The sequence below is a fragment of the Phalacrocorax aristotelis genome, chromosome 6 (assembly GCF_949628215.1).
Source record: "Phalacrocorax aristotelis chromosome 6, bGulAri2.1, whole genome shotgun sequence".
NCBI classification, from domain to species: domain Eukaryota; kingdom Metazoa; phylum Chordata; class Aves; order Suliformes; family Phalacrocoracidae; genus Phalacrocorax; species Phalacrocorax aristotelis.
In genome coordinates this window covers 9,382,042-9,407,284 of record NC_134281.1, presented here as the reverse complement: position 1 = coordinate 9,407,284, position 25,243 = coordinate 9,382,042, and the positions used below count along the sequence as shown (strand labels likewise).

General features: G+C 40.4%; 1 protein-coding gene across 4 annotated transcripts; it reads left to right on the top strand.

Annotated features, from left to right (window-relative positions):
- Positions 1 to 14,487: 14,487 nt before the first annotated feature.
- Positions 14,488 to 24,927, top strand: CEP15 (centrosomal protein 15). 4 transcript variants are annotated; one of them, XM_075095795.1, is made up of 5 exons: positions 14,488 to 14,582; positions 16,168 to 16,249; positions 16,974 to 17,097; positions 21,809 to 21,883; positions 24,644 to 24,927. In XM_075095795.1, exons 2-5 carry the CDS (start codon positions 16,197 to 16,199, stop codon positions 24,785 to 24,787), a joined length of 396 nt encoding a protein of 131 aa, XP_074951896.1. In that variant the 5' UTR covers positions 14,488 to 14,582; positions 16,168 to 16,196; the 3' UTR covers positions 24,788 to 24,927. The 4 variants fall into 4 exon arrangements, with proteins under 4 accessions (XP_074951896.1, XP_074951895.1, XP_074951898.1 ...); XM_075095794.1 differs by lacking the exon at positions 14,488 to 14,582 and adding an exon at positions 14,702 to 15,001; XM_075095797.1 differs by lacking the exon at positions 14,488 to 14,582 and adding an exon at positions 15,025 to 15,173.
- The last annotated feature ends 316 nt before the right edge of the window (positions 24,928 to 25,243 follow it).

The window sequence follows — 25,243 nt, the reverse complement described above, 5'->3', positions numbered from 1 at the left end:
GAGCAAAGTCCCATTATGTCATTTCCTTCTCAGTAAGTCCAAAAAACATGTCTCAGAAAGGTAATACTAACTTTGGCAATTGGATTCCTTGCCTTTGGAGCTCTTACTCCACATTCTGTCTGCACTTATAGAGACTTCAATCTTTATTGATTTTCCTGTGCCACCTCTCAGCATCCTTCCTAGGCATCATGATGCATTAACTTTCCATATAAAGAATATTCCTCTTAGGTTCTGTACTCTGAAATACACCCATCGCTGAATGAGATTTTAACACCCTGCATTGCTGATTTTCAGCTGCATGCCATGGCCCTTGTTTTTCATAGGCTGGGAACATGAAAAGAGCCCTCTAGGTCCAGAGGTCTTGCTTTTAACACAATCACTGTTGTATTGGGGGAGGCAGGGGTGGGTGGGGGGGTGGGTCCTTTATATTTCTTAGGCTAGTTCCAACAACAAAGTTATTTAAGCTATTTTCCACCTTGCAAGAAAGCTACCTGATGATGATATTGTTCCTGCCTTTTAAACTAATTTTATTTCAATATGGTACATTTGCAGTCATCATAATCCTATTGTTGCATGTTATTCCCAGCATAATCACCAAAAATGCTATTGCTTGAGGGAAGGGGTTTATTCTGGTTTTTGTGGGTTCAGGTTTTTTCTGTTTAATTTTATCTACTGCTATAATATCAGAAGATAAGCCAATTTATTCACTAAAATCCTTCCTATCCATTCCTTTGTTGACTTCAGTTTCCAGTGGAGGATACAATGTACTCTTGCAAAGCAATAGGAAGAAAGACCTACGGTTATTCTGCTAAAGGTAGGCTGCATCCGCACTGCTAAGTGTTTGTCCCAGCCACAGTGCAGGGCAGGGAGCATCCTTGCAGTTCAGCTTCTCACAGGAGATGAGACTATATCTACAGCTGTAAAGCTATACAGCCAGCTGCTCCACGCTGCGTTTGGCACACAGCGGCACTAAATCCATAGCCTCGCTGGAGTGGCACCTCCACAGCACTGGGGATATCCGTGGCCTTCCTGAGCTCCAGACCTCCAGATAAAAGAATTCCAGATATTTTATTTTTACTCTTAGCTTCTTGCTGGATTTTAAAAATTAATTTTCAGCTTGTGTAAGGTGGATGATGATTGGTTTCACACCATGTCATTACAACTACTCTAGCTTACCTCCTGCTTTCCCAAAACCATTATTTTGAATCCCAGACCTGAGGGACTTTAGAAAGTAATGAGCTTCAGGAAAGCGGAATTTTAGCCTTCCTGCAATTCCGGTTTTTGTGTCAAGCACACAAACCCCACAGTCTTTCTCAGATGCCCACGTGAACCTGAGATCTGAGGTGGGTATGAGGCACTTACTGCCCGGCTTGGCACAGAGGCCATTGCCGCGTTACATAGCCAGCTCTCCACCTACAGTTAGGGGATACGATTGGATTGATATGGAAGAGTTGTTGCAGGGGGTGACTTCCACAGGATGGCATTTCTGCATAACCCAACGTACCTGCACAGTTGTTCTATGCACTGCTGTAACAAACCAGTTTCTTTTCATTAAACCATTATTGCCGCTGCCAGGCTCAAAACCTGAGCTTCCTAACAATGCAACTGTAGAAGAGAAATAAATTTCTCTTCCTCCTCGCACCTGAGTTCTATCTGACACTTTTCTTATTTACAGAGGATCTTGTCAAGCATAAGCAAGCACTGAAAGACAAAATAGTTTTAGAAAAGCAAGCTAATATCGTATGCCCATTACTGCCATGTTTTGGATTAAACTTCCGTTCATAATAGTTAGTAAGAATTAATAGATATTTTCACAAATAGGGCTCAGTTGTTATAGGTGATTACAGAGTTCAGCAGGTTGGTTATTGCTGCAATAGAGCATTATCTGCTGATGAGCTTGTAACCCATGTTATTCCTATCTGTAGGTGCACATATTAGCTATTAACAATTTATAAACTAACCTCATTATAAGGTTGTAGTATGGACTGTGACAGATTACAGCACCAACGGGCCGTACTCAAGCACTAAGAAGTTTCTCTGTGCAGGTAATCCCAGCTTCGTTATGCGTTCCCCATTTAGATTTTAACACACGCTGTTGATATTCTGGAGGGCTCCACTTCTTCCTAGGACGTGGGTATCAATAATCCATGTACTGCACTTCCCCACATGGCAACTGATGCCTATAGCAGAAGCTTAGCTCATGCCGTCGTACCGGTACAGACAGGTTTGGGAACAAGACCAAGAGTTTGCTAACAGTCTTCAGAGTCAGCAGAGCTCTGCGCAGGTTTGTGGGTCTGAGTGCAGCCATGAGGCCACGGCGATGGCCAGCTCTGCTCTCATCTCCATCTCTGAGCTGGTACCTTCAATCCTCCTTTTACAGGAGTTCTGTCTAGTGCCTAAAGACACAGCTTCACCAGCACACTAAGCCGTGCTTCCCACCCATGTCAGCCATACTCTTAATAGATTTATCTCACTAAAATTGCTACAACATAAAGTACTAAACCTGCAAGAGGAAACACTTGCTGTAAAATGGCCGGAGAAATTGCCAAAGTAGGACTGGGAGTGTTTCTTTTCCTGATTTGTACATACAGAAGATGGAAAGCTTGGGAAAAAAAAGGTGGTGTATGCTCAAGTTTTTCATTTTTCACAACAGTCACTTTCCATTGCTATCTAAATAGCAAGCCAATGGGTTTATTTACTAAATCCTCTTTACTTGAATATTCTTTGCCAGTTGTCCGTCACAAGGTGGAATGCAAACACTGACAACCGTGAGCACTCAGCTGCAGTACCTGACTTTGTGAAAATTAATAGCAAAGCTGGAAAGAGTAGGCTGTTCACAAAAAGAGTAGCATAGCCTTCACGGTGTACACATGCTTGTTAAAATCCATTTTTCTGAATTCATGACAGCACACCTTTCCTTGGAGCCCCTTCGGGCAGGAGACACTCTCAGGACATCCACGAGAGCAGCTGGTCTGGGCAGATTCTCAAGTGAAAAAAATCTGGGCTTTACTGAAGCCACTGGCAAAGTTCATTTTGACTTTAGCAGAGCCAAGATTTTGCTGTCACCTTATCACTAAATCTCTTGGCTTTCAACATTACTGCATATTTTCCTGAGCAATTTTAGACATATCTATTTCAGTCCTCTGACAAAGATATTTATGATGAATAGTAATTATTCTGTTGTAGGAGTATCCTGGGACCTCAGCTGTGGACCCATGTGCATCATCAGTAGCAGTGTGCGGATGCATAATAAAGAGACAGGTTTTGCTCTTTATTTATATATGCTGCTCTTTACCTTATTTACGCAAAGGAGTTTAAACTGAGGAGGAAACATGAAGCTGTGGATACGACCTCTGGTTCAGGATGTGCCCCGTCTACTGTCCATCAGAGCCTGGTAAGAATTGTCTGTTGCTCTTCATCACTTTCCCTGGATATCCTCTATTGTCCCTTCTTAGAAACAGGATACAGTATGAATAGTCCTACACTCTCAATAATACAGATCTTTCTGCCTGTCTTATATTGGGAGGAGCTGTCTGGAACATTGATGGTGTTGCAGCAAACAGATCTCAGTCTTGCACCCTGATTGCAAATGGCTGGTTCTTTCTAAAGCACTTCTCTGACGTGTGCCTTATCTTTCCATAACTACAAATGGGGCTTTGTAGAATATTTTGACAGTTTAAAAAGAATGATGCCATCTCTAACTTAGTGTTTCCGCTGAGATTAATCTGATTTTCAGACATGTACTTCAGCCTAGGAAGTAGATAGTAATCTAACTGCCTTTTAAAAATTTGACTCAAAGTAAACAATTTTCCCAATTTATTTTACATCACAATATTGCGCCTGTGAAATCTTTCACTGCGTCTCTTTCTCCTCACCCCATATCATACCAAGTCATTTTCTAAAACTAATCCAATTGCTTCTCTATAAGCAAGTGAATGAAATCTAAATGCAGCCTACACCAGGAAGATGATGAGAAGGAAGGCATAGATTATCATAACTTCTGCGCCTTCCAAGGGTTTGTATTTCCTCATAGTCTTGCAATCATATGCAGTGAGACCAAACAAAAAACAAAGCTTCTCAATAAACTACGGGGGAAAGAAAACCTCCTTTTATTTCTCAGAACTTGTGTGGGCTTTGCAAACACACGGTTTTTTAGAAGATAACTCCTTATACAGGGTTACTTATCAGGATGAGACAGGAGCCCTTGGGTTCTGTGGTAAAAGCACCTCGGGTTGGAAGAACAGGGCAGGGTGTCTAAACAAGGTGGACAGCATGTCCCTAGATGGCTGTTTCCTTTCTGCTCTGCTCTAAACACTCAGCTCTCTTAGCTGAGAGAAGCAAAATCTGCAGTAGCTCCTTGTTCAAGCACATGGTGAAAGCTGCTCCTGACACTGCCACACAGCCTCAGGTCACACATGCAGCTCTGCAGAATCCCACGGAGGAATAGGGATTGCCTGGCCAGAGGCTGCTCAAGTTGTGGTCCCAAGTACATCCTCCTCTGCATTGCACTGGTGGCTGTCAGCCTTTAAGGTTTCCCTTGGTATTATGCAGAGCACAAAGAAGGATGAAGATCAAGAGCAATACGCTGCACTTCCCATGCACAGAGGCACTAGTGTGAGATGGTGTAAAATGACAAAGTGGATCACCAGCTGCAGCGTCTGCTCTGCATGGGTAGTGGGGATCGGCATGGGTGTCTGGTTTGGTGTGTATGCTCTTCTCCAGTCCTGCCACCCCACTGGCTGCAACTGAAGGCACATGGTAAAGAGCAGTTAGCTGAAGAGCCAAAAGCAATGGAGTAGAGCTGAAGTCCTTTAAAAATGTCTCTTTACTGATTCACTTTGGTTCTCTCCCACAGTGCATCTCTAAAGAGACTCAGTGACTGAATAGTTCCTGACTTGTTTAATTCCAACTCCACTGTCCCAAATTAACTGGCTCTTTATTTTTTTAAAAAATACTTAGTTGCCTTTCAGAATGAATTCCTATAGTTTCTTTTCTTCATCTGGTTGCTGATTTTAAATGAATGTTACTCCCAATTCTATGCTATATCTACAGTGGGAGATGTGCTCCAGAAATGACTCCTCTAGTGTCCAAAAGTGCTCGATAAATAATACTGGGGTTACTTTGAAAATTATCCTTTACTGCCAGAGATTGCTTTTTTGGGAGGTACCTTCAGCACCTTGTGGTGATGTACCTTGCTACCTTCAGCACGCTGTGTGCGATTAAGGCCGTAGATCCTGACAGTGCTTTCATGACCCTTCCTACAGGTAACACCCACAGTCTCTCATACATGAGCAGAGACTAATAACCAGTTCCTCACCTGGCTCTGCATCTTCTAGTGCAGAAGCAACAGTCCCTTCTCAGAGCCTGTAACAGTCTAAGCAAGTCAAAGTATATAAAAGTTATGAACAACGTTTTTAAAATAGAACTGGGGAAGCATAATTTTAATCAGCCCTGTTTGTTATTCCAGTTGGCACAATGTGTAAAAAGGTATCACAAATTATTTTGAGAGATTAGCCAATTACAGAGAGCCATTTCCAGAGAGGAAATTTAGGGCTTCGCACTAACGGCTTGATTTATACAGCAGTCCATATTTTAGCAACAGATCGTTTGATTCCTTATATAAACTGGTTTCATTTCACTTGCTTTAAATACAGAAGAACTGTAAGTAGATAAGCAGCTGTATGAATAACAGAACCAAGGAGCCCAGTTTCCTACGGATTTGAGTTGGTAGGAAAAAAATCCTACAGGGACCCTCTGACATCTAGCAAGTGGTAAGCTCTCCTTGTAGCTTTTCTTCTTCTCTGAATAGCCATCTGTTTTCACAAAACTTTTAGAACTGCAGTGTCTTTGGGACTAGTAACCTTGGTGTTGAATTTGACTGCAATTGGTCAACTTCAAAAATTACTGAAAAAAGATATGTAATAGATGTGTGCATGCATGCGTGCACAGCTATGTGTACGTGCACACACAGAGCATGACTGCATAAGCCTCATTTAATTAGAAAAATATGCTTTTTAAAAAAACTGATATAAACTGCTGTAACTCTACAGCTTTTGCCAGAGTCATGACCATTTTCAGAAAATGAAGAGCTGACCAGCAACTGATATCCTTCTGTGATATGGTTTAATGAAGAAAATAAATGATACTCCCTAAGGAAAGTAATTTTCTCATTCCTTGGAATGTATTTATTTTATCTTATCTTTTACTGAACTCACTGTTTCATCTTTCCAAATAAAATGTCCTTTACTACCTTATTACTAAGACAAAACATAAATGACAGAAAAACAAGTGTTGACCCTTTTCACGTCAATGGCAGCACTGACATTTTTACCCAGTTATTTTAAAGCCTGGACTCTATAGTGCTCTCTGTAACTCTGATCACAAATAGAGCCCAGTTCAGTGAAGTCAAAGATAGTCAATTGGGCAAGAAAATCCGAGAATGTTGTTAGAACTTGCTGTTATTTTAATATTTTAAACTGACAGCATTTGAAAACCAACTCGAAAGCTAAAATTTAAATTCACCTGCCTTTCTGTGCCTTAGGCTATGAAAAAGGTTTAGACAAACAGCCAACTACAAATAACGTCATGTAGGACTTTGTAATCTAAAGCTCATAGTGAGATCACAGCAAATAGCAGTTTACATTAGGAAGCCTACGCAGACAGAAAGATCTTCACAACACAGAGATATTCTGTTAAAAACATTCTCCTTCCAATGCCTGAATGGTGTGGCAACACTCTACACACCTACATAGCACTGGTGTCAACTGCAAGCAGGCTGCCTTGGCAGGCGCAGCCAAGCAGACTGCAGAAGTTCTGCATTACATGGTTTATTGTCTATTTTCCCTCCGCAATACTATTCATAGCCAGAGGCACAGAGCAGCAGGTGACTTAGAGCTCTAATTTCCGAGTTTTCTCTCAAAGACGACTAGCAGCTGATTACAGGGTTGACGCTGGTGATGTGATTCTGCAGTTCCACCAGCACGGCTCAGCAGAATATGGCTGCTACGAAAGACTTGCCATTGGGAAGGCTCTGCGAGCCAGGCTTCCCTCTGAAGGTTGCGCAGAAAGCCATGTCTCAGACTCACAGTCACAAACTGATGAAGGTCTGTGTTAACATGAATCCATTTTCTTGCTCTCCCTCCCCCTCCACCCTTTCTAGGAGGCTGTACTAGAAGTTCACTTGTCTGATGCTTAAGCACTTTCCTCAGACTTCTCTGTTCCAGAAAAGATTTATTCATTACATCCATTTGTCCTTCTGCTAGCTCTATCCTTTTGCTTAACAAGCTTTTTTTCCTCTGATGTTAACACTCCTCATGTATTAATAGAAAACAATTGGATACTCTTCCTGCTTTTGTTTTGATAAATAAACCAAGCATTCTAATCTCTTCTCATAAAACTATCCCCATCCACTATCTTGATCATCCTAAAAGCTTTTTCTATACCTCTTTGTTTTCCTTGAACTCAGGTGACCAGAAACACACCATAACCACCACAGCTGGTCAAATAAGCAGAATGAGCCATAACGGGCTTGTAAGGAGCTCAGCTCAACAATTCTCTCAAAAGGGAAGAGGGGTGAGGTAGTCCATCTTTTCCTCCGTTTGCTGATTGTCGGTAAACCTGAGAAGGGGGGTTAAATTGAAGGACGGAGTATGTGCTGTAATTTGGGATTAGTGCAGATTATTTGTGTCCCTTGGAAGTGTTCATTAATTACACTTTTGTATTACTTAGATAACCCTTGCCTCTCTCTGCTTCCCATTCATCCATACAAAGCAAATATGATGCATTGCTATTTATTCTTTACATAGTGTTATGATGTGAAGTTGATTTGTTCTATGACACAGGGCTTGAGATATTTCAATTCTGTTTGCTTGTCTTAGATTTATGTGATCATGTTGCTTGCCTCTCTGCTTTTAGTACGGTTATTAATGTTCTAAAGGTTTTGTTACATCCTGTTTACATTCACTCATACAAACTTTAAAACATAAAATTTCCATCTCTGACAAGAATTTTTTATCAAAACAGCATTTTGTATTTCTAAAAAAATATTCACGTCTCTCCTGAAAAAAAAAAACCCAAAACCAAAAACCCAACCAAAACTAAGAACCAGATTTCATCGAAGCAAAACAGAGCAAAGAGATTAGGCAAAAGAAAGATATTTGCATGTCTTTAAAATCTGCTATAAAAACTGCTTCTGAGGGTCTTAATTTCTGGTTACCTAACAAGATGCCATTAGACACTTTTTTTTTTAGCAGTGCTAAAGGCCCCGCTCAAAATGATTTAAATTGCAGTTCTGAGCACTCGGCTACTCTGAAAATCAGGCCCTATATGGGTCAAGCTGGTCATTTCCTCTGAATGAACACTTAAGAAAACATTGGCTTTAAGCGAGTTGGTTCAGACTGTGAATCCACCCTGGCAGAGATGGGAACAGACCTCAGGTTTTCTGACTGACTGATCAAATGACTCCACTGTGCTATCACCAAGAAAGAGAGTTTAAAGAATGACTCTGAAAGGTTATTTTCACTGAATTGCTGAGTACATAAAATGTGTTGAAAGAAAGGGTAAAACTTCTTGAAAGGGTTTAGAAATGGTTATATTTATAATCTATTGTGGGTAGGATTTTCAAGTCCAGTGTTCAGTGAAGCTAGACTGACAAATTTATTATAGTTATAAGGCTGAGAAACCTATTAGAAGAAATATAATAGAAGGTACATTTTTGTGAAGCTTTAATAGGAAGTGAAACAATTCAACAAAAGACTAAATTTGGTAAGGGGGGAGAAGTCATTTATTAAATCTTTCTAAAAAGATTGACTGACCTTTCTTTAAAGAGTTGGTGTTTTGTAAAAAATGAAAAGCTCAACCTTTCGTAACAACAACCGAGTAAAAGGGTTTATTAGAAGTTGGCTTCTTGTGCAAGTTCAGTTATTTTTATTGTCAATAAATGTTGGTGTTATGCAATAAGAGAAGCACTGCTGCCTCTCTAATTTCTCTCAGGGATTGAAGAAACTCATAATAAAAGCATTCAAAATCTAAACTGAAATAAAAAATAGAACACTCCCGCGCAGGTTTGTATGGCAAAAACCAGAGACAGAAACTATGGGCTGAGAATTCATCTCATAAGGAAACTGTGCCAGAACTGTGAAGGTGGTGTTATTTCTTCTACCTCTGCTTACAGTAAAAGTCAAGCTATTAATATCAGGCGTCTTGACAGTCACATAAATGCATATATTAAAATTCAGAGTACTTTTTGCTTCTGCAGATGTATCATCCTTGCAGAATAAGACAATTTTAATGGAAGACCAGATGGCAATAGCATTACTTACTTACAGGGGATAAAAGTTACAGCCTGACTTGCACACCCAGCGCAAATGGACTAACGCTGAAGATGGAGTTTATCATCGCCCCAGAGCAAGGGCAGACACAAAGTTAAATAGTCCGGTCCGCTCAAAGCAGAGTGGGAAAGAGGTTGGAAGACTGTTTAAATAACCAGCAGTGCCTGCATGTGGTTGGATCCACACGAACATTAGCAGGCACTGCCTTGCTCCTCAGTAAACTTGCTATGGTTTCGAACAGGAACCTCAAATCAGGCCAGAGCTGACAGGCTTTCTGTCTGCACAGCAGGCAATATCAATCTCGGGTAGACCAGTGAACCCCCACTAGGGCATGACAGACATAAGCTGTGGTTGGCTTTGAAGCAGATGATCAGACACTGACCAGGTACAGAATGATTGGCACCGATCTGAGGAAGCCAGCTTCTCAAAGCTCCCTACACAGCTCAGAGGAAAGGCACCTCTGGTCCTTCAGAGCAACTCCAAATGCTCAGCCTCGTACTCCGCATCACTGTCAAGGAGAGCTTATCCCTCTGCACTGATTAGGGAGGGAGCCTAGGAAAATCAGCCTTCTCGTGTACAAATCATAGGGTGTGACTCTCTCGTTAAGAGCTAAAAGGTGTATTTCTGTCCCTCTCGTTCATGTGCATCCTCTCATTGCTCTCAGGAGGAGCATGTTCTCTGCGCGTATGGGAAGAAAGCTGAAGTCTGCATGGGTAAGTGAAGTGCCGCTTGCAAGATCAAAGCTGAGCATCCCCATTCGACACACTTCAAACAGGAACTGCGAATGGTGGTTCTCCAAGTGTTTGTTTTTGTTGGGTTTCCTGTGCTCAGCTTAGGGAAAACAGACAACAGGAGTTGTTTGAAATAAAACTGTAATTTACTATCCTAACATGCTGAGAAGTAATTAGATTCAAGCTAATTACTGTAAATAGTTTTTATAATTACTTGTGAAACATTCTACTACCTGTACTTCTGCTAAAGTCAATCGAGGCCTGTAGGGCTTGTTTTTTTTTAAGAGAAGGCTTAATGTTATTACTCAAGGGCCAAACAATTTTCTTGAAATCTTCAAAAAGAAGTAGCTGTGCCATAGAAACTACTGACAGAAAGCACCTGTTAGGGTACGTATGCCCTTGACGATACTGAATGGGCGCATCAGTAAACTGTCTCAGGTATTGTCTAGGCTAGTTTATGTTTCACAGCTATATCTACTACTACCTGGAAAGATTGTTTCAGAACCTAAAATATTATTTCTCAAAAGAAAAAAAAATCAAATAATTCATGGCTGAATACTAATTTTCTTAGCTTTGTTCTATTATCAGGTTTTTACCTCTACTTGAAGCATAAAGAAAATATTCTCTTCCTCATGCCTTTCTACCGCAACCATTATTTTTTTCTTTGCCATTGGAGAGTTTGGCCGGCCTGATCTGCAATGTTACACCGCACATCCACGGGCAGATAAACTAGTCAGAGTTCCACCACCTCCATGCCCTCGCGCTCACAGCTGTCGGTTCTTCCTCTTCCCACAGGTCTTTCAACTCTTGCTCTGAACTTGACCCAACTGTCTTTAGCTTGGACAACTATTTTTGCACCGGCTGACAGGTGCTGAGCCCATCTGGGTCTGTTGTTTGGCTTCTGGTTCACCTGATGTCTGGGGGCAATTCCAACCAGCACGCACAGGTTGTTCACATTAGTTTGTATAAGCACACAGTGGCAATTTTCCTTCAACAAAGTGTGACTTCCACACGTGGTCCAGTCTTTCCCACACCAAATACACATCTTTAGCTGCCAAATAACAACATGCAAATACAGGAACGTGTTGTTGTGTCATCCTACTCTTTATGAGCTTTGTCTCAGCTCTAATCTTACTATTTGTAACCCTGAGCAGAGGATGGTACAGGACCAGCCAACGATAAGGCTGAGCAACTCCCTGAATGCTGGAACATGAGGGGAAAGAGGAATGAGAAGTTCATTTTTGAACTTTCTACGTCTGATGCTTTATTAGCTTGCCTCTGCGCCGAGAGGACATTTCCTTGCACGCCTTTGCCTGTTCAGCTTGTTGTCACTGAAAGCAGCTGCGGCCAGGGCTTGTGCAGCTGACTGAAATACCACCGACCACTTCGGCACTTGATAGGAAAGACTGCCAGAAGCCAGGGTGGTGGCCACAAGCTGCTCTGATGGGATCTCATGGCTCTTAGACCATCCTGTAGGCCTGGTATATTTTACCAATGGTATCACTTAAGAAATGTTTATGAACAGATAGACTTTGGGCCTCCAAGTAGATATTAAGCTACCATAGCAATAGAGGTGTACCTTCAAAAGGCAAGTAAAGAAGGAAGAGGAAAACAAAGCAATTAGAAAAAACCTGAAACATATGCATTTTTTTAAAAAAGTTTTGATGCAGTTTCATATTTTTAAAAAATCTTACTGTTTTCCCTTTGAAATACTCCTGTTTTAAAATCCCAATAGATAAAAACATTCCATTTTTTAAAAACTGACATATGGCAAAAATTGGTACCAGTAAATAAAAGCACATAAAGCTAAATCGCGCCATTCTAAATGCTAGTAAAAATGACAAAATAAAATACTAGCTATATAAACTATGCACAGGTGTGTGGCATATTACAAGAAAAAAATATATCTTGCAATTATAAGCCTACAGTATTTATTTCACTTGCCTGTAATTACATTTTATACATGTTTGTTTAGTAATATCAATCCAAGACATCATTTTGAGGATATAATTAACTGCATGTTAGAACAGAATGTGTTTGACTCTTTTTGTGTGTTGCAAGACTGAAGTCTTCGTTAGCTGTGTTTAAGTGCCACCTAGTGTTACAATTCACCAATTTCGCTCGGAAGACGCTTCTCTAAATTTTCAGACTAAAAACAAGTTGCAGGGTTGAGGAAAAACCTAGGGTCACAATGCCAACATTTTGGTGCTAACAGTAAGTCCTAAATCCATATTTAGGCACTGATGGAGTACACGATCTGCAGCTTCTGCAGGCTGCAACCAAGCAACAGAGAGACCACACTGATCTTAAAGTTTGCACATGGTCACACTAGCACAATTGGGCTGTAAATATACTGTTTCAAATTATTATACCAGCGATCCAACAGTAAATTCACACAAAGAAGCATTACATGAAGACACACACATATAAAAAAAATTAAATACTTTTTTCTGTAACATGCACAGCATAACTAGAAACTGGTGGGCGGGGCAGGTGGGTGACATGATGCTCTGTAGAACACGCTACAATTAGATGCCAGTACATTAAGATATGAAACAGAATGTCTTTCCCCATGTAAGTGGCTCCAACCTATAAAGCCCGGGTTCTGCAACGACCCTTACCGACGTCACTGTGGGCGCTTTGCAGGTACAGTGAACCACCTATTCACAACAGCCTGCTGTTGGGCATTTCTGGCTATTATTAGCACTGTTCTTTTTTGTTTTAAATAAGTTTAAAGCTTATAATTCTGACAAGTTGGGAACTGATCTAGGTTAGGTTGCTCTTCTAATGAAAAAAGAACATTAAAACTGAAAAACTAAATGTGGAGTTTATAGCTCATTAGCTATGAACTTAGAGTGTTTCATCCACTGTCGCATAAAGCAGTCATTAAGAAATTATGGTTTCCATCCTGTCTCTGTTTCTGCAACACTGAACAATCGACAGTATCTGTAGCTTAACTAAAATGCTCTTTGCATTCTTTCCACAAATGGCATATATAATAGTTTATGTAAACCAAACTTCCATTTGTCTCTATTCTTTCTGAAATGCATTAAATGCTACAAGAAAGAAAGATCACCACCATTACAGAGAACTGGTGTAGCTCAAAGTAGAATATGCAAAACACTTAGGCTTTCCATTAAGTTTAGTGAGACCGTAACCGTTAGCTTTTCACACCATTAGAACTGGGGACAGGCTCCTATTTCTCCGTATCATTTATTGGAAAATCTAGTCTTTAAATCACAACGGTGGGGGGAAAAAAATATATAAAGTACTATTTATCCTGACTGCTGCAATAAGCAGGGGTAAGTTGACAAGTACATTAAAGATTTTCTACTTAATTATATGTCATAAAGTGAATTAATGTTTGTTGCAGAAATGTAAGATCAGAGAATGGAAGAAAATGGAAAGGATAAAGAGCTGAAGAACCACAAGACAAATCTTCTGATCAGCGGTGAGAAAGGCTCATGATGAGACATCTTGAAACACTAGGATCAGAGAATGTTTAGAAAGGAAACAGGGAAAACAAGCTCTTTCGGAGCAGCATTTAGAATTCAGCTGTAAATGTACGTAAATCTATCAGACAACAATGAAGAAAACGAAGAAGAATGAACTTTTGGCTGTATTTGCCTTAGAATTTTTTGGTTTATGTTTTCGGCAAAGAACAAAACATTCACAAAAAAAAGTAGATTAACTGTGCCTTTTTAAAAAGTACGTTTTGATAAACATTTCCGCATAAAGGACTTGCGTCAGCCTCAGTCACTCTTCAGCTTTGAGGCCTGGAAGAAATTCTGCTCTCTCATATACAGAGGGCAAGATCACACCACGGGGTTCGGAAACGCGTGTGGAGGACCTGGTTGGCATTCACAGCGCGCTTCCCGTACCAAAATATGTGATGTGCTGTGCCTTGGGCAGGAAAGCAACAACTGGCTTCAAAGTCTACCTCACTAGAGAACTAGAGAACAACGCCTAGTCCCAGCCGGCGCCGGGACGAGGGGACTCTGGGCAGAGTGAAGACGGGCACACAACCTAGCCTCGCGCCGGGCGGGTTCGCGCTTCCTCGCTCTTTTAGGGCCGCAAAGCCCAAAAAGTTTGTCCGAACTAGTGCCAAATCTCGGGTGCGTGTGCGCTGGAGAGACGGATGGTTCCAGCGACGGATCTCGCCGCGAACAGTGCCTGACGCACCGGCGCCGTCCCAGCGCCGTCCCGACGCCCGCTCCCCGCCTTCCCGCCCTCCCGACGCCGGTGCGGCCGCCCCTCAGCGTAACGGTCACCGCACGAGACCGCCCTCCCCTCCATCCCGCCCACCGGCAACGATTAGGGCCGCCTCCTTCCGCTCCTCCAATCCCAGTGGCGAATATGGATCCCGACCTCGCCTGATTCCTCCTGCCGGGGCGTGGCGAGGCCAATCAGCGCTAGGCTCCACCTTTCCGGCCGTCTCCATAGCAGCGGGGGAGGGAGGTTAAGGCGTCGTGGAGACCATGGTGGGTGGTTACTTTCCTTTTCGAGGCCGGCGAGGCTGAAGGTAAACTAGGTCTTCTTATTTATTTTTTTTTCTTTGCTGCATTCTCCTCCCTCAATCCTACAGAATGGTACATTCCGACGGGCTCGTAGATTTCCCCCCCCCTTTTCCAATGGTAGGGCTAAGGGCGGCTCCCACTTGCCCCGTGGCGCGCTCCCCCTGTGGCAACTGCTCTCTCGCCCGCCCCGGGTCCGCCGGCTTGAGGCGGCACCGCCCGATCCGGCCTTTCTGCGCCCAGGGGCCGCCTTACACGGGCGTGTGGCGCGGCCGGGGGACGAGCGGCGGGGCTGTGCCCGGCCTCCCGCCTCGGCAGCGCCCAGGGAACAGCCCGCGACGCGGTTGCCCCGTGGTGCGGCGGGTGCCCTCGCTGGGCGCTCGTTTGTCGCTGCTGTCCGTAAGCTAGGCTGCCCCAAAGAAACGAGGTGCGTGCGGCTGCGCTCCCCGTGCTTCGGTGTCTCCCGTTGCCAGCAAAGGTGCTGCCTGATGAGCCGAGGGCTCGCCCGCTCTCGCAAACGGCCTGCAGTGCCTCGGCTGAGGGCCGGAGCCGGGGGGGGATGCGCTCCTTGCTAAACGAAGGGGAAGCACGAGCCACAGGCCAGTTGCATATAAGTGTTTTTCAGAGTGGGGTGAATCGTGCATCCCTAGGAAATGACCTCTGCTGAAGCGAGAGTGTGCATGTAAATAACTTGCGTCGAAGTTATGTGCGAATCTCTCGACTCGGGGCCTTTCCTAATGCTCTTCTATCTTGGTGAGATCTTTCAGTCCTCCGCCCTTCAGCATTGCAAACGCGATAGGTTCTTTTCTTTAATTTTGCTGTTTAATAAAATAGTTTAATAAAGTGGCAATAATGCAGTCATCTCTGAGGTGAAAAAAATACTAGATTGTGAACCACTTGCAGCCTTCTGAACAGTGCTGTAGGATCTTGATTTGCATGCAGTGGGCAGCTGATCATCTTCACCTCGGAAGAAATCAGTACGATGTAAACAACTTCAGCTGTGTATTCGATGTAATGTGTCACAGTACTGAAGAGCTGAGCTCAACAAGTTTTCACTTAATTTTTCAAGCACTCAGAAGTTAAATTGGTTAAGCAGCTTAAAATATCTAGTTTAATCATGCCTGTACTTAAACGGGGTGCTCTATCTGTGAGAGGTAGTTACAAATGTTATTTACAAGTATAACTTTGTGTTCAGAGTAACATTACAAAAGCCAGTAATGTAATCACTAATGTAAGCAGTAATACACAAATTATGCCAGCACATAGTTTGCATATGCAGTTGTAAGCATCTGAAACTTGAGAAAACCTAATGCTAAATCTGAAACTGGAAAGTCAAATTTTAGTTCTTTCATAAATTATTAGAAAACAGCAAGATCTACATAAACTGTATTATGAACATTAGTGCGCATGTATTCAAAGCATAATGTAACAATATCTTGTGGCAAATATTAAAATTTATAAGCAGGTTTTGTGTAGATAGCTGATATAAATATCATGCGTGCAACTTTAAACACAAAATTGTTTAATACTGAAAAATGTATGTTCATGTATGTCTTCTGAAGATTTTAATTTCACTTGGTTTTCCTTTAATAGAGTGACAAAACTGGGGCAAACAACTGAAAATGTCATCCTATTTGGCTCAGGAGGTTCACCTTGCTAGAAGACATGAAGAGATGTAAGTAATTGTTTCAGAGCTGTGGCCTGCCTTGCAGCAGTTTGTGTTGTGGTCTTGCGAGGCCTCCCTCGCTGCACATGGCCATCCTGCGAACAGTGAATCTGAGCTCTGTGCAGGGCACAGAAGTATTTCAGCAAGGGGCTGGTGTTCCAGGAGGTGGCACTCTTCCTTCATGAACTATTGGAATTAGCCGTTAAGGGTGTTTAGGATGATGAGGTTTTTTTACTTCCAATGGTGGTAGTGCTTTAAGATGTCCATTGTTAACCTCCTGTCACCGTTAAATTCCTATTTGGGGAAGGTAATTGGATTCTCTCACTCTACGCCTCAATTACAGAATTGCTTCTTTGTTGCCCTGTAAACTCAGATTGTGAAGCAAATACAGTAATGATTCAGAAAAATCTGTTTTTCTTATAACAACTAGTACTTGCCAACAAGCAAGAGTAGTACTGATAAAGTCACCCCAACCCACCCTGTCTTTTCTGTTCTGGGAGATTGGGTGCTTCTAAGCACCTTAGCATACGAGGACTGCTGGTTGCAACATTATAGCTTCATACAAGCACAGCAGGTGGTGTCTGCCTGTACCTTTTCCCTCCCCCAGCACACCCACCCTACAGCCGGCTTAATTAGCCCCATAGTTTTGAGAAAACTGGGTAAGGTAAAAAGGTTATTTTCTAGCTCCTGAGCAAAATGTTCTACCCACTTAGCAAAATGTTTTCCTTTGTAGACTGTCTCAGAGATCAGAGCTGCTACAGCAGATGGAGACTTATCTAGGAGACAAAAAGACTAAAAAGACATGGCAAACTCAAGCAGCTGATGCAGCTCATAAAAGGAATGCAGCACTTTTAAATGTAAGTTTCTGCAACTACCAGGAACTGCATTGAAATGTCATGGTTATGTAGCTTGGGGAATTAAAAAAAAAAAAGTGTTTGCTTTATAGTTATCACTTGAATTCTTCTATATACAGTTCCCTCTTCTGGAACTTGACCAAAAGTATTAAATGACAAGTCTTTATTATCTGATGGCATCACTACCTATTTCCCATGCCCTTCTTATATGAGCCTCATGGTGGCAGCTGCTACTATTTTTTTTTAAGTACATGTAGAGATGCAACACATGCTATTACATGTCTGCCTAAGAGAACTCAGTCTGACAAGACTCACAGCACCTTTATACTTTGATTCAAGGTATGGGGCTATGTTTGGAAATAGGGGCTGACCAGCCTATAATGCTTTTAGTCGAGGGTAAGAACTATTCTCCCACTGGGGTTGTGTGAAGTTGTGGAAGATGTTCTCAGCTTAATATTTTTCTTCAGTGGAATGACTTCAGGAATCATCCTTGCAAAGCTGTAAAAGTGGCATTTGGTATTTCTGGCTTTTCCTAGTGGTGATACTGTTGTTAACGTTAATAGCTGTTCCACATACCTATTGTCGTATTTAGGTAAGATTTGCATTTCCTAGGTAAATTCAGCAGATGTTTGAGAATGGGCAATTAAAAAGATCTATGTTTGATGGCAGGGACCAGAATGGTAAAACCTCTTCTGGAACCCCTAGCTTAGGCATCCAGGTTTGAAGAGATTGCACTTGACCATGCAGCACTGACATGAGCATGCATTTGAAAAATGTTTGTCTGTTGTTCAAGAAACAGCAGAAAACAATACCTCTCATGCATTCTCTTTAAATTCTTACTTATTAAGGGTCCAAATTGCATGTATTGTGTTTAGTGAAACAATAAGTTTTACTCTAGAAAATTACAAAATTAATTCATGTCACCAAAATTTTTTTTGTTTCTTCGTGCAGAGCCTTGTCAAGATTTAAAATGTTGACATTTTGGGTGGGTATAATTCTGTTGCAGGCACTCTTTGTATTTAAATGGAAGCTGTATTTAGGCAGTGGCAGACAAGGCCGAACAGTTAATCAGGGATGCCTTCTGAACTGCTCTGTGAGAAGGAAGATTACAGCTTGGACTCTGGTAAACTGGTGCATTCTGGGCTGGGGCAATCAGACGCCTCTGTAGTGGGTATAGACAAGTGTAGGTGCTTCAGGGGGAGACTGGGGAGAGGTGGATGGTTTGTTTTTTCCTCAGTTCATGCTCCATTAAATTAGTAATTTCAGCCATTGTGACTCCCATTTTCCATAGGCGTTTTATAGTAGGTTTTTATTTCACACATGTAATTTTTTAATCATTATTTGTATTTTACAAATGCATTCTCAGTTAACATATACAGGCAAACATAATAAATGCCAGGGTATACTTCTGCATGCTGAAAGCTTGTTGTATTGGAAATGTTAACAATAGCTCAGACATATACAGAGTGTAAATATTTTTGCAGTTAAACAGATATTTGCCATCTTCTGTCACATCCTCAAAATTGTTCCTTTCAAGTGTCAAAAATGTTGGTGTTTGTACGGGGGAAAAAAGCAAAAACATATGTATCAAAACAAATTCTGTTGCAGGATAAGTAGCATAAATCAGTTTAAATCTATTAATTTTATACTAGTTTTAACAGGCATGCACTCCTGCAGATGCTTTCTGATAACAGAAGAAAACAGGAAAAAAAAATCTATGCAGAATAATATATGAGAAGCTTGAAAACAAGACTGATTAATGTGCCAGCTTCAGAATATTGTTCCTGATACCAGGCACTGTACATTTCACAGTTACCATGTGGAGAGTTGTTGATTTGGCCTACTCAAAAATACATGGACATGATGAAGTGTTATTTTTTTATTTGCATTTCTGTTTTTCTGCATGTAAGCAAAATCAGTTGTTTTCACTATGTGATCATAGCAAAAGACGTTTTTCTTTCTCTGTGGTAGTTGATATTTATGCACAGGAAAGCATTTCAAAATTAATTTGTTTATAATCAGTAGGAAGCAAGGAACTAAACATTTTTTTAATTGGAATTTTAACATTATAAGCACTTGTTCAGCATTTTAATATAATCATCATAGTATTTTCCTTGATGTCTTTAGTGGGAGACCGCAGATTAGGGAAATCTGTATCATTTGGTACTTATATAATGTTGTCGTAATAAAAGCAGAAATTAGATTAGTATTTATAACCTGATTTATGACATTTTTTTTTCAGTAACATTTCTTGTGTTTAGAAATGTATATTACTGTGCAACAGCTTATAATAGGAAATAGAAAATAAAGAATATGCTATATAGTGGATAGTATTGGAAGGGTAATTTAGACCAAATTTGCTTTCCTTCACAGGCATGTAATTCTAGAATTATTTAAGTGGGATTCTGCCAGACTGATATCAATATAAGTGACAGCTGAATTTGGTCCCCTAAAAGTGATGCATGTGTCATGCATTCCGTTTTACCTCTGGGGAAGGGTCTTGAATTGTTTTTGTTCCAGTCCTTGTGGTTTTAGGGGAAGTGTTGTAAGATGCTCTCTTTTTTTCTCTACCATTTTGCTGGTTTTTTCCAAAGTTTACACTGCCGACGTATTTATTTTTATATCGATGATGGGGATTTCTTTTTCCTACAAAGCTTACCAGTTGTATAGACACACAAGAAGTGCCATCTAATCTTTGAGAAGTTCCAGTTATTTTCTAAAGCATACTACACCTTCGAGCAAAAATTTCTTTCACTGTCTGTCATTAAAACAGTATTCTGAATGACAATAGACTGCACAACATACAAACTAGAATGAGCAACAAAAAGACACATCCAATATCTAGGCTATGCCAAAGTGACCTTCCCTACTAAACATGTATGCACAACTGCTGTCTCCTTTCTTGCCTGAAAGACACTAGTTTTCTATCACCGTAAACATCCAATGTCTTAGCTAAGTTTATAAAGGAATAATGATCTTGACTGATATTCTTCCTTCCTGTGAAAGTTGCTACAGGAATTAGGAAGAAGGAATCAGAATGGAGGAAAATTCTATGCAAGAATACGAAGTGAATGTTACTGATTGATCCTTCTTTTCAGTACAGTGATAACTTCTCCAGACTCGGTCTGAGCTGTACTGATACGAGCTTCAGTTGGTGCGATTTGTGGTGTATCTGTTCTAAGTACACGCAACAGAGAAAATCCTTCCTTAGGTCAGTTAAGTCTGTATTGTCCTCTGATATTTTGAGCTTGTGACTTCAAACAGCTTCCATCTTTGCCCTTATTCCTCCTGTATATGTTTACCCCATTAGTCTTTTCTCACCTGAAAAGGGGCGGCCACTTGCTACTTCTGAGGATTTGGATAAATCTCAGTCATCCTTCAGCTTCCTACAAGGGTATGCACTTTGCTGTAGAAAAGGGTGCACAGTTCTGCTTGGATTTGGTTTGTACTTATTAATTCCTTTTACATCATGACTGTATTCTCTTGCACATAAGATGAGCACTGTAAATTGAATGAATAGAGTGTATCTTTATCACTAATTTGAACTTCAGCTAACAGTAAGGCTGTTTTTTGCTTTTATTAATCATACTCTACTGAATTTGAGTCATATTTTCCAAACTAAACTTGAGTCGAGCACTGTTTACTTATTGATGTATTCAGATTGGCTATTATTCAATACGAGTAATCATGTTTGGTCTCTCTTGTGGTTATGCTCCTCCAGAATCTCACTCTTCTTTTCAGCGGCAGTGGTGGTGAATATTTGGGAAGTCCCTTTGGGGAATTTCCTCTCTCATTTAGTTTTTCTGTTGTACTCTTCACACCCGCTCTCTGCTCCCAACTCTGCCATCTGCTATACTTTCTTTCCCCCTCCACTCTGTTCAGCTTTGGCTTCTTCACACCCCACTCCCACGTCCCTTTCTGTCTCTCTTCATCTGCCCACCACTCAATCTCTTCAATGTTTGGGTATGGAACTAAGCCCACAAGAATGGGTCAGAACTTCAAAGGGGGAGGGCAGTTAGTTTGGGGGGATGTTTTGATTTGTTTGTTGCTGTTGTTTTTTGGTTGTTTCTCCTTTTAAAAATTTATTTAGGCCTTTGTGAATCCAGCATGCATCCACTGGACAAGCAGAAACCCAAATACTGATTTTTTTTTTTTTTTTTTTGTAAGAAAGCTATGTGAGGTGCATTGTCATCCAAGTTTGTCTGGTGAACAGCTTGCTGCAGCTCTACATTTTTGTGCACATGTTATGCATGCATATTAGCAAGTCATCTTTGTCTTGAGGAGTAAAGATCTTGCACATAAATTGCCTAGTTACTTTACAGTTACAGTAGCTAGAATACATACTTCAGTCTTCGTGCAGCACAGAGAAAACCATTCTGTTCCCTCTGTTTTCTGAAGTTTTATAGAACAGAATTTAACTGTAATTTACCCAAGTGTCCAGAAAGAATAATGGTGTTTTACAGCAACTGTCTTATGTGGTAATGAAATTTATTCTTGTATCCAAAAGGTACGGCAAACGTATTTAGAAACCGTAGGATGCAAGTACAAGTTGGATTTCAGAATGACTAAACAGAAAGATTTGACCTTCAGTGTTGTTATTTGAATGCTGTTTAGCTGTAATGAGTTCATTTGGTGAAGTGTCTTTATGTGAGTGTGTATTTTCCTTTTAATAATCCATTGTTTGCTTTTAAAATGTATTTTGCCTATGTTTTAGGATATAGAAGCAGCAGAAAAAAAGCTGCAAGAAAGAGTGTATTTACTTCCACATCCTGATACTGTTAAGTTAGAAGTAAGTCCTAGAACTCTGTCTTTTCATTTGCTGTTTACCAAATATTTTGCTTTTTTTGCCCCTGAAGCATGTTCTTAAAGTGAAAATAATTGATTTTAAAATCCAGTGACTGGTATAGCCAAAGGCCTGTGGACTGCGTAGCAAGCTGAACCTAAATTCTGGGGCAAGGTCCCTCGATTCTGGAGCATTCCGGTGGAAATATGTATTAGCTTTCAGATCTATGCAAACTTCTATTTAAAAATGAAGTCAAATATAATAATTAATATTGTGAATATCAGAAGATTACTGTGTTCATTATGTCAGAGCTGTTTAATTTGGTTTATGTGGTCACCCTGTTTTCAGTTTGCCACAGATTGTCATTTTTACACTTGAGGGTTAACAGTTTATCAGCATGAACGGAGAAATTTTCACTTCTCCGAGTTATTTTATGGTTGTATGGGAGCTTATGAAAAATACTGCTACAGCAGGAACACTCGATTTTTATCTCTTAACCTGCAGTCCCTCAAACATTATTTAACAATAAAGATTTTGAACAGCAAGTTACTCTGAGAACTAAGTATTATCCTGATACAACATAACAATTTTGTTCCCTAGTCCCAGCACTGCTTTATCAGTATGAAGCAGTGATGAATGAATGAAGAGGACAGAAACAGTCCTGGGAATGGGAACTGGAGCACAGCTCTTCCTGATGCAAACTAAACATCTTAACCACGAGGCCACTGAGTCAGATTCCCACTATTGTTTCTTGCACCAGTGGTTTGTGGGCTCTTTGTTGTACAGTGGCTTATTTTCCACAGGCATGGTAGCATGGAGTGTCCCGTGCTAGTTTGTGTGCTAGGGCGTTGTCAAGGGAGGGGAAGGGTATAGATCTGAGTGCTGTCAGCCTATGGAGAGAAGTGTATTGTACATTAGTTTCACACTGTGAATGGGCAAGCGTTGTAATGCTTAGGCTGTTACGTAAATGAGAGGCATCACTTCTTGTTCTGGTTACTGTTAAAATTTTTTGTCTGTCCTTGCATTTTGCAAATAGCCTACTCCTACCACTGTGACAGGATGCACACTGAGTATGCCTACACAGTGATTTTTTTTTTTTTCAATATATATATATATAAAAAAATATATATATTTTTTAGGGATTTTAGACAAAAGGGTACATTTTTTTTCCTGGATACCTGTACATCTTGAATGATGCTAAGAAAAATGCCAAGCTACTAATATTGAACCTATTTTGTCTGTGTTCAGAAGTAGACTCCTAGAGGACTTTCAAGGTACCTCTAGAGTTGTTTGGATCTGTTTTGGACCACTTCTCCCTCTGTCCCGTGTTAAGTTGCTTGTGGGATGTAGACCAAAGTCCGCATGTATTGGAGAATGCAGAGCAGTTGCTTATAGCTGCAGAGATGTCTACACTCTGCAGCAGCGGTTGAATTTTAGAGAGAACAGAATTACTATTTGAAGGAGAAGATCCTATTTCAGCCTGTTTTATACTTCTGAAGAAGAGTGCTATAAATAGTGGAGAAAGAAAACTTTCTTTCATGGTACAAAATTCTTGTGCATGCTTTGTTCCAAAACACTTCTGAGCATATTTCACTCAGCCATATATGTGTCTGTATTAATATACTTTGAAAGTTATGGCTATAATGGATCCCCAGCTTGCTAAGTCGGAGTAGTTTTGTGTGACAGCACATATGCTTGTCAAAAAAGATTCTTTGAGTAAATCTGTTGAAGAAAATATTTTTGTAAATCTGCAAGAGCCACAGTTATATCTGAGCTACATGTAAGGATCAGAATGATTAGCCAGGAATCTAATACTCTGCGGGGAGATGTTCAGTTTTGTGGTATGCTGCTTCTACATTATACACTTAAACAAGTAAAGAAAAAAAGGCTCAATACATATATACCATAAATGTTTTCTACTACAAAAGTACTTTTTTCGGAATGGATATCAATGTCTAAAAATACTTACATTGGTGGATGGATTAAAGCGTTGGCCTAATACAGCTCTTTGATCACAGTATTATGTGGGAAGAAAAAATATAATATAGGGCACTTAAAATTGTCTTCAAAATCCTACAAACAACAAAGTTATTCTTAGGATACCAGCACAAAACCGATGCATGGTATGTCCATTCCACAGATAAAACAGAAGTTAAATTTATTACTCAGCGGCACAGGGTAATGCAGAGAAGAGGGTTAGGTAATCCGTAGTGGTTTTCCTAGACCACAGGGTAAGTATACAGCTTTTGTTTTCTTTTTTTTATTTGTGATCCAAATACTGGAGCTGATTACTTCGTCAGTGACTTACCACAGCTAAAATTTTACTCAAATATTTTGAACTACATTACTGCAAACTTTTCTAGGATAACCAATTTACACAGCACTTTTTGTTTAAAACATTAGACAGTTTTTTTCCACTTCAAAATCACATTCCGCTAACATGTACTTAAATATAAAAGCTGCTTTTGGAAAAGTTTATTATCATGGAAAATATTTTATTAAAGGTGAGGGTCTCAACTAATCTGTTGCTTACCACAAGAGGGCACATTCAGTCACTTCACATTCATGCTGCAGAATGAAATCTTTCCTGGCTGGTATTTTGTATCATAAAAGAGATTAGAAATTTCTTGTGCAAGTATGTTGTTCTCTTACGAATTGCTTCACTTATAAGGCAAGATTTAATAATGCATTGCATATCTATATTGTTTTTAAACAGGCTGACACAGATTTTGAAATTAAGTTTATTTTTTCTTGTGTCTTTCTCAGACTCTCTATTGGGCATCAATAAAAGAATCTCTTCCCAAGTGGGAACAGTTTCTTTTAGGAAGAGCAGAAGTTCCTATTGGTTTTAAGAAAATGAAAACTGCAAAAGAGAACATAAGCTCCACAGAAGAAGATTCACAAAAATAAACACTCTAGTTTCATTTTGTTTTGTAATTTGTGGCTTAAGCAGACAAGATCATCCAGATCAGGCAACAGAATACTGTGCCATTAAATTGTAATGTAAATCATTTAAATGAAAATTGACTATATTGGATAATTTGCTTGCATTGTCACCTTGCGTACAATTCTTTATTTTCATGCTGTAGTAGAGAAGCAATCCTCAAAGGGGCTTCTGGGATCAAAAGTGAGAAACACTGGTATATAGAAACCTACCAAGGCAATTGCTTTTTCAGTATGAGAAGAGTTTTAGGTTATTTTTAATCCTCTGCTTCTACATATAAGTGCGATAAGTAAAGACAGATTCATGCATTATCTTTCTTTGCTGCAGTCATCTGTGCAGTATGTCTCTGTGGATGAGGGAGAAAGGAGGCATTTACCATTAGCAGGGAAGGCAGGCTGTTTGCATCAGACAGAGCAGCCCTG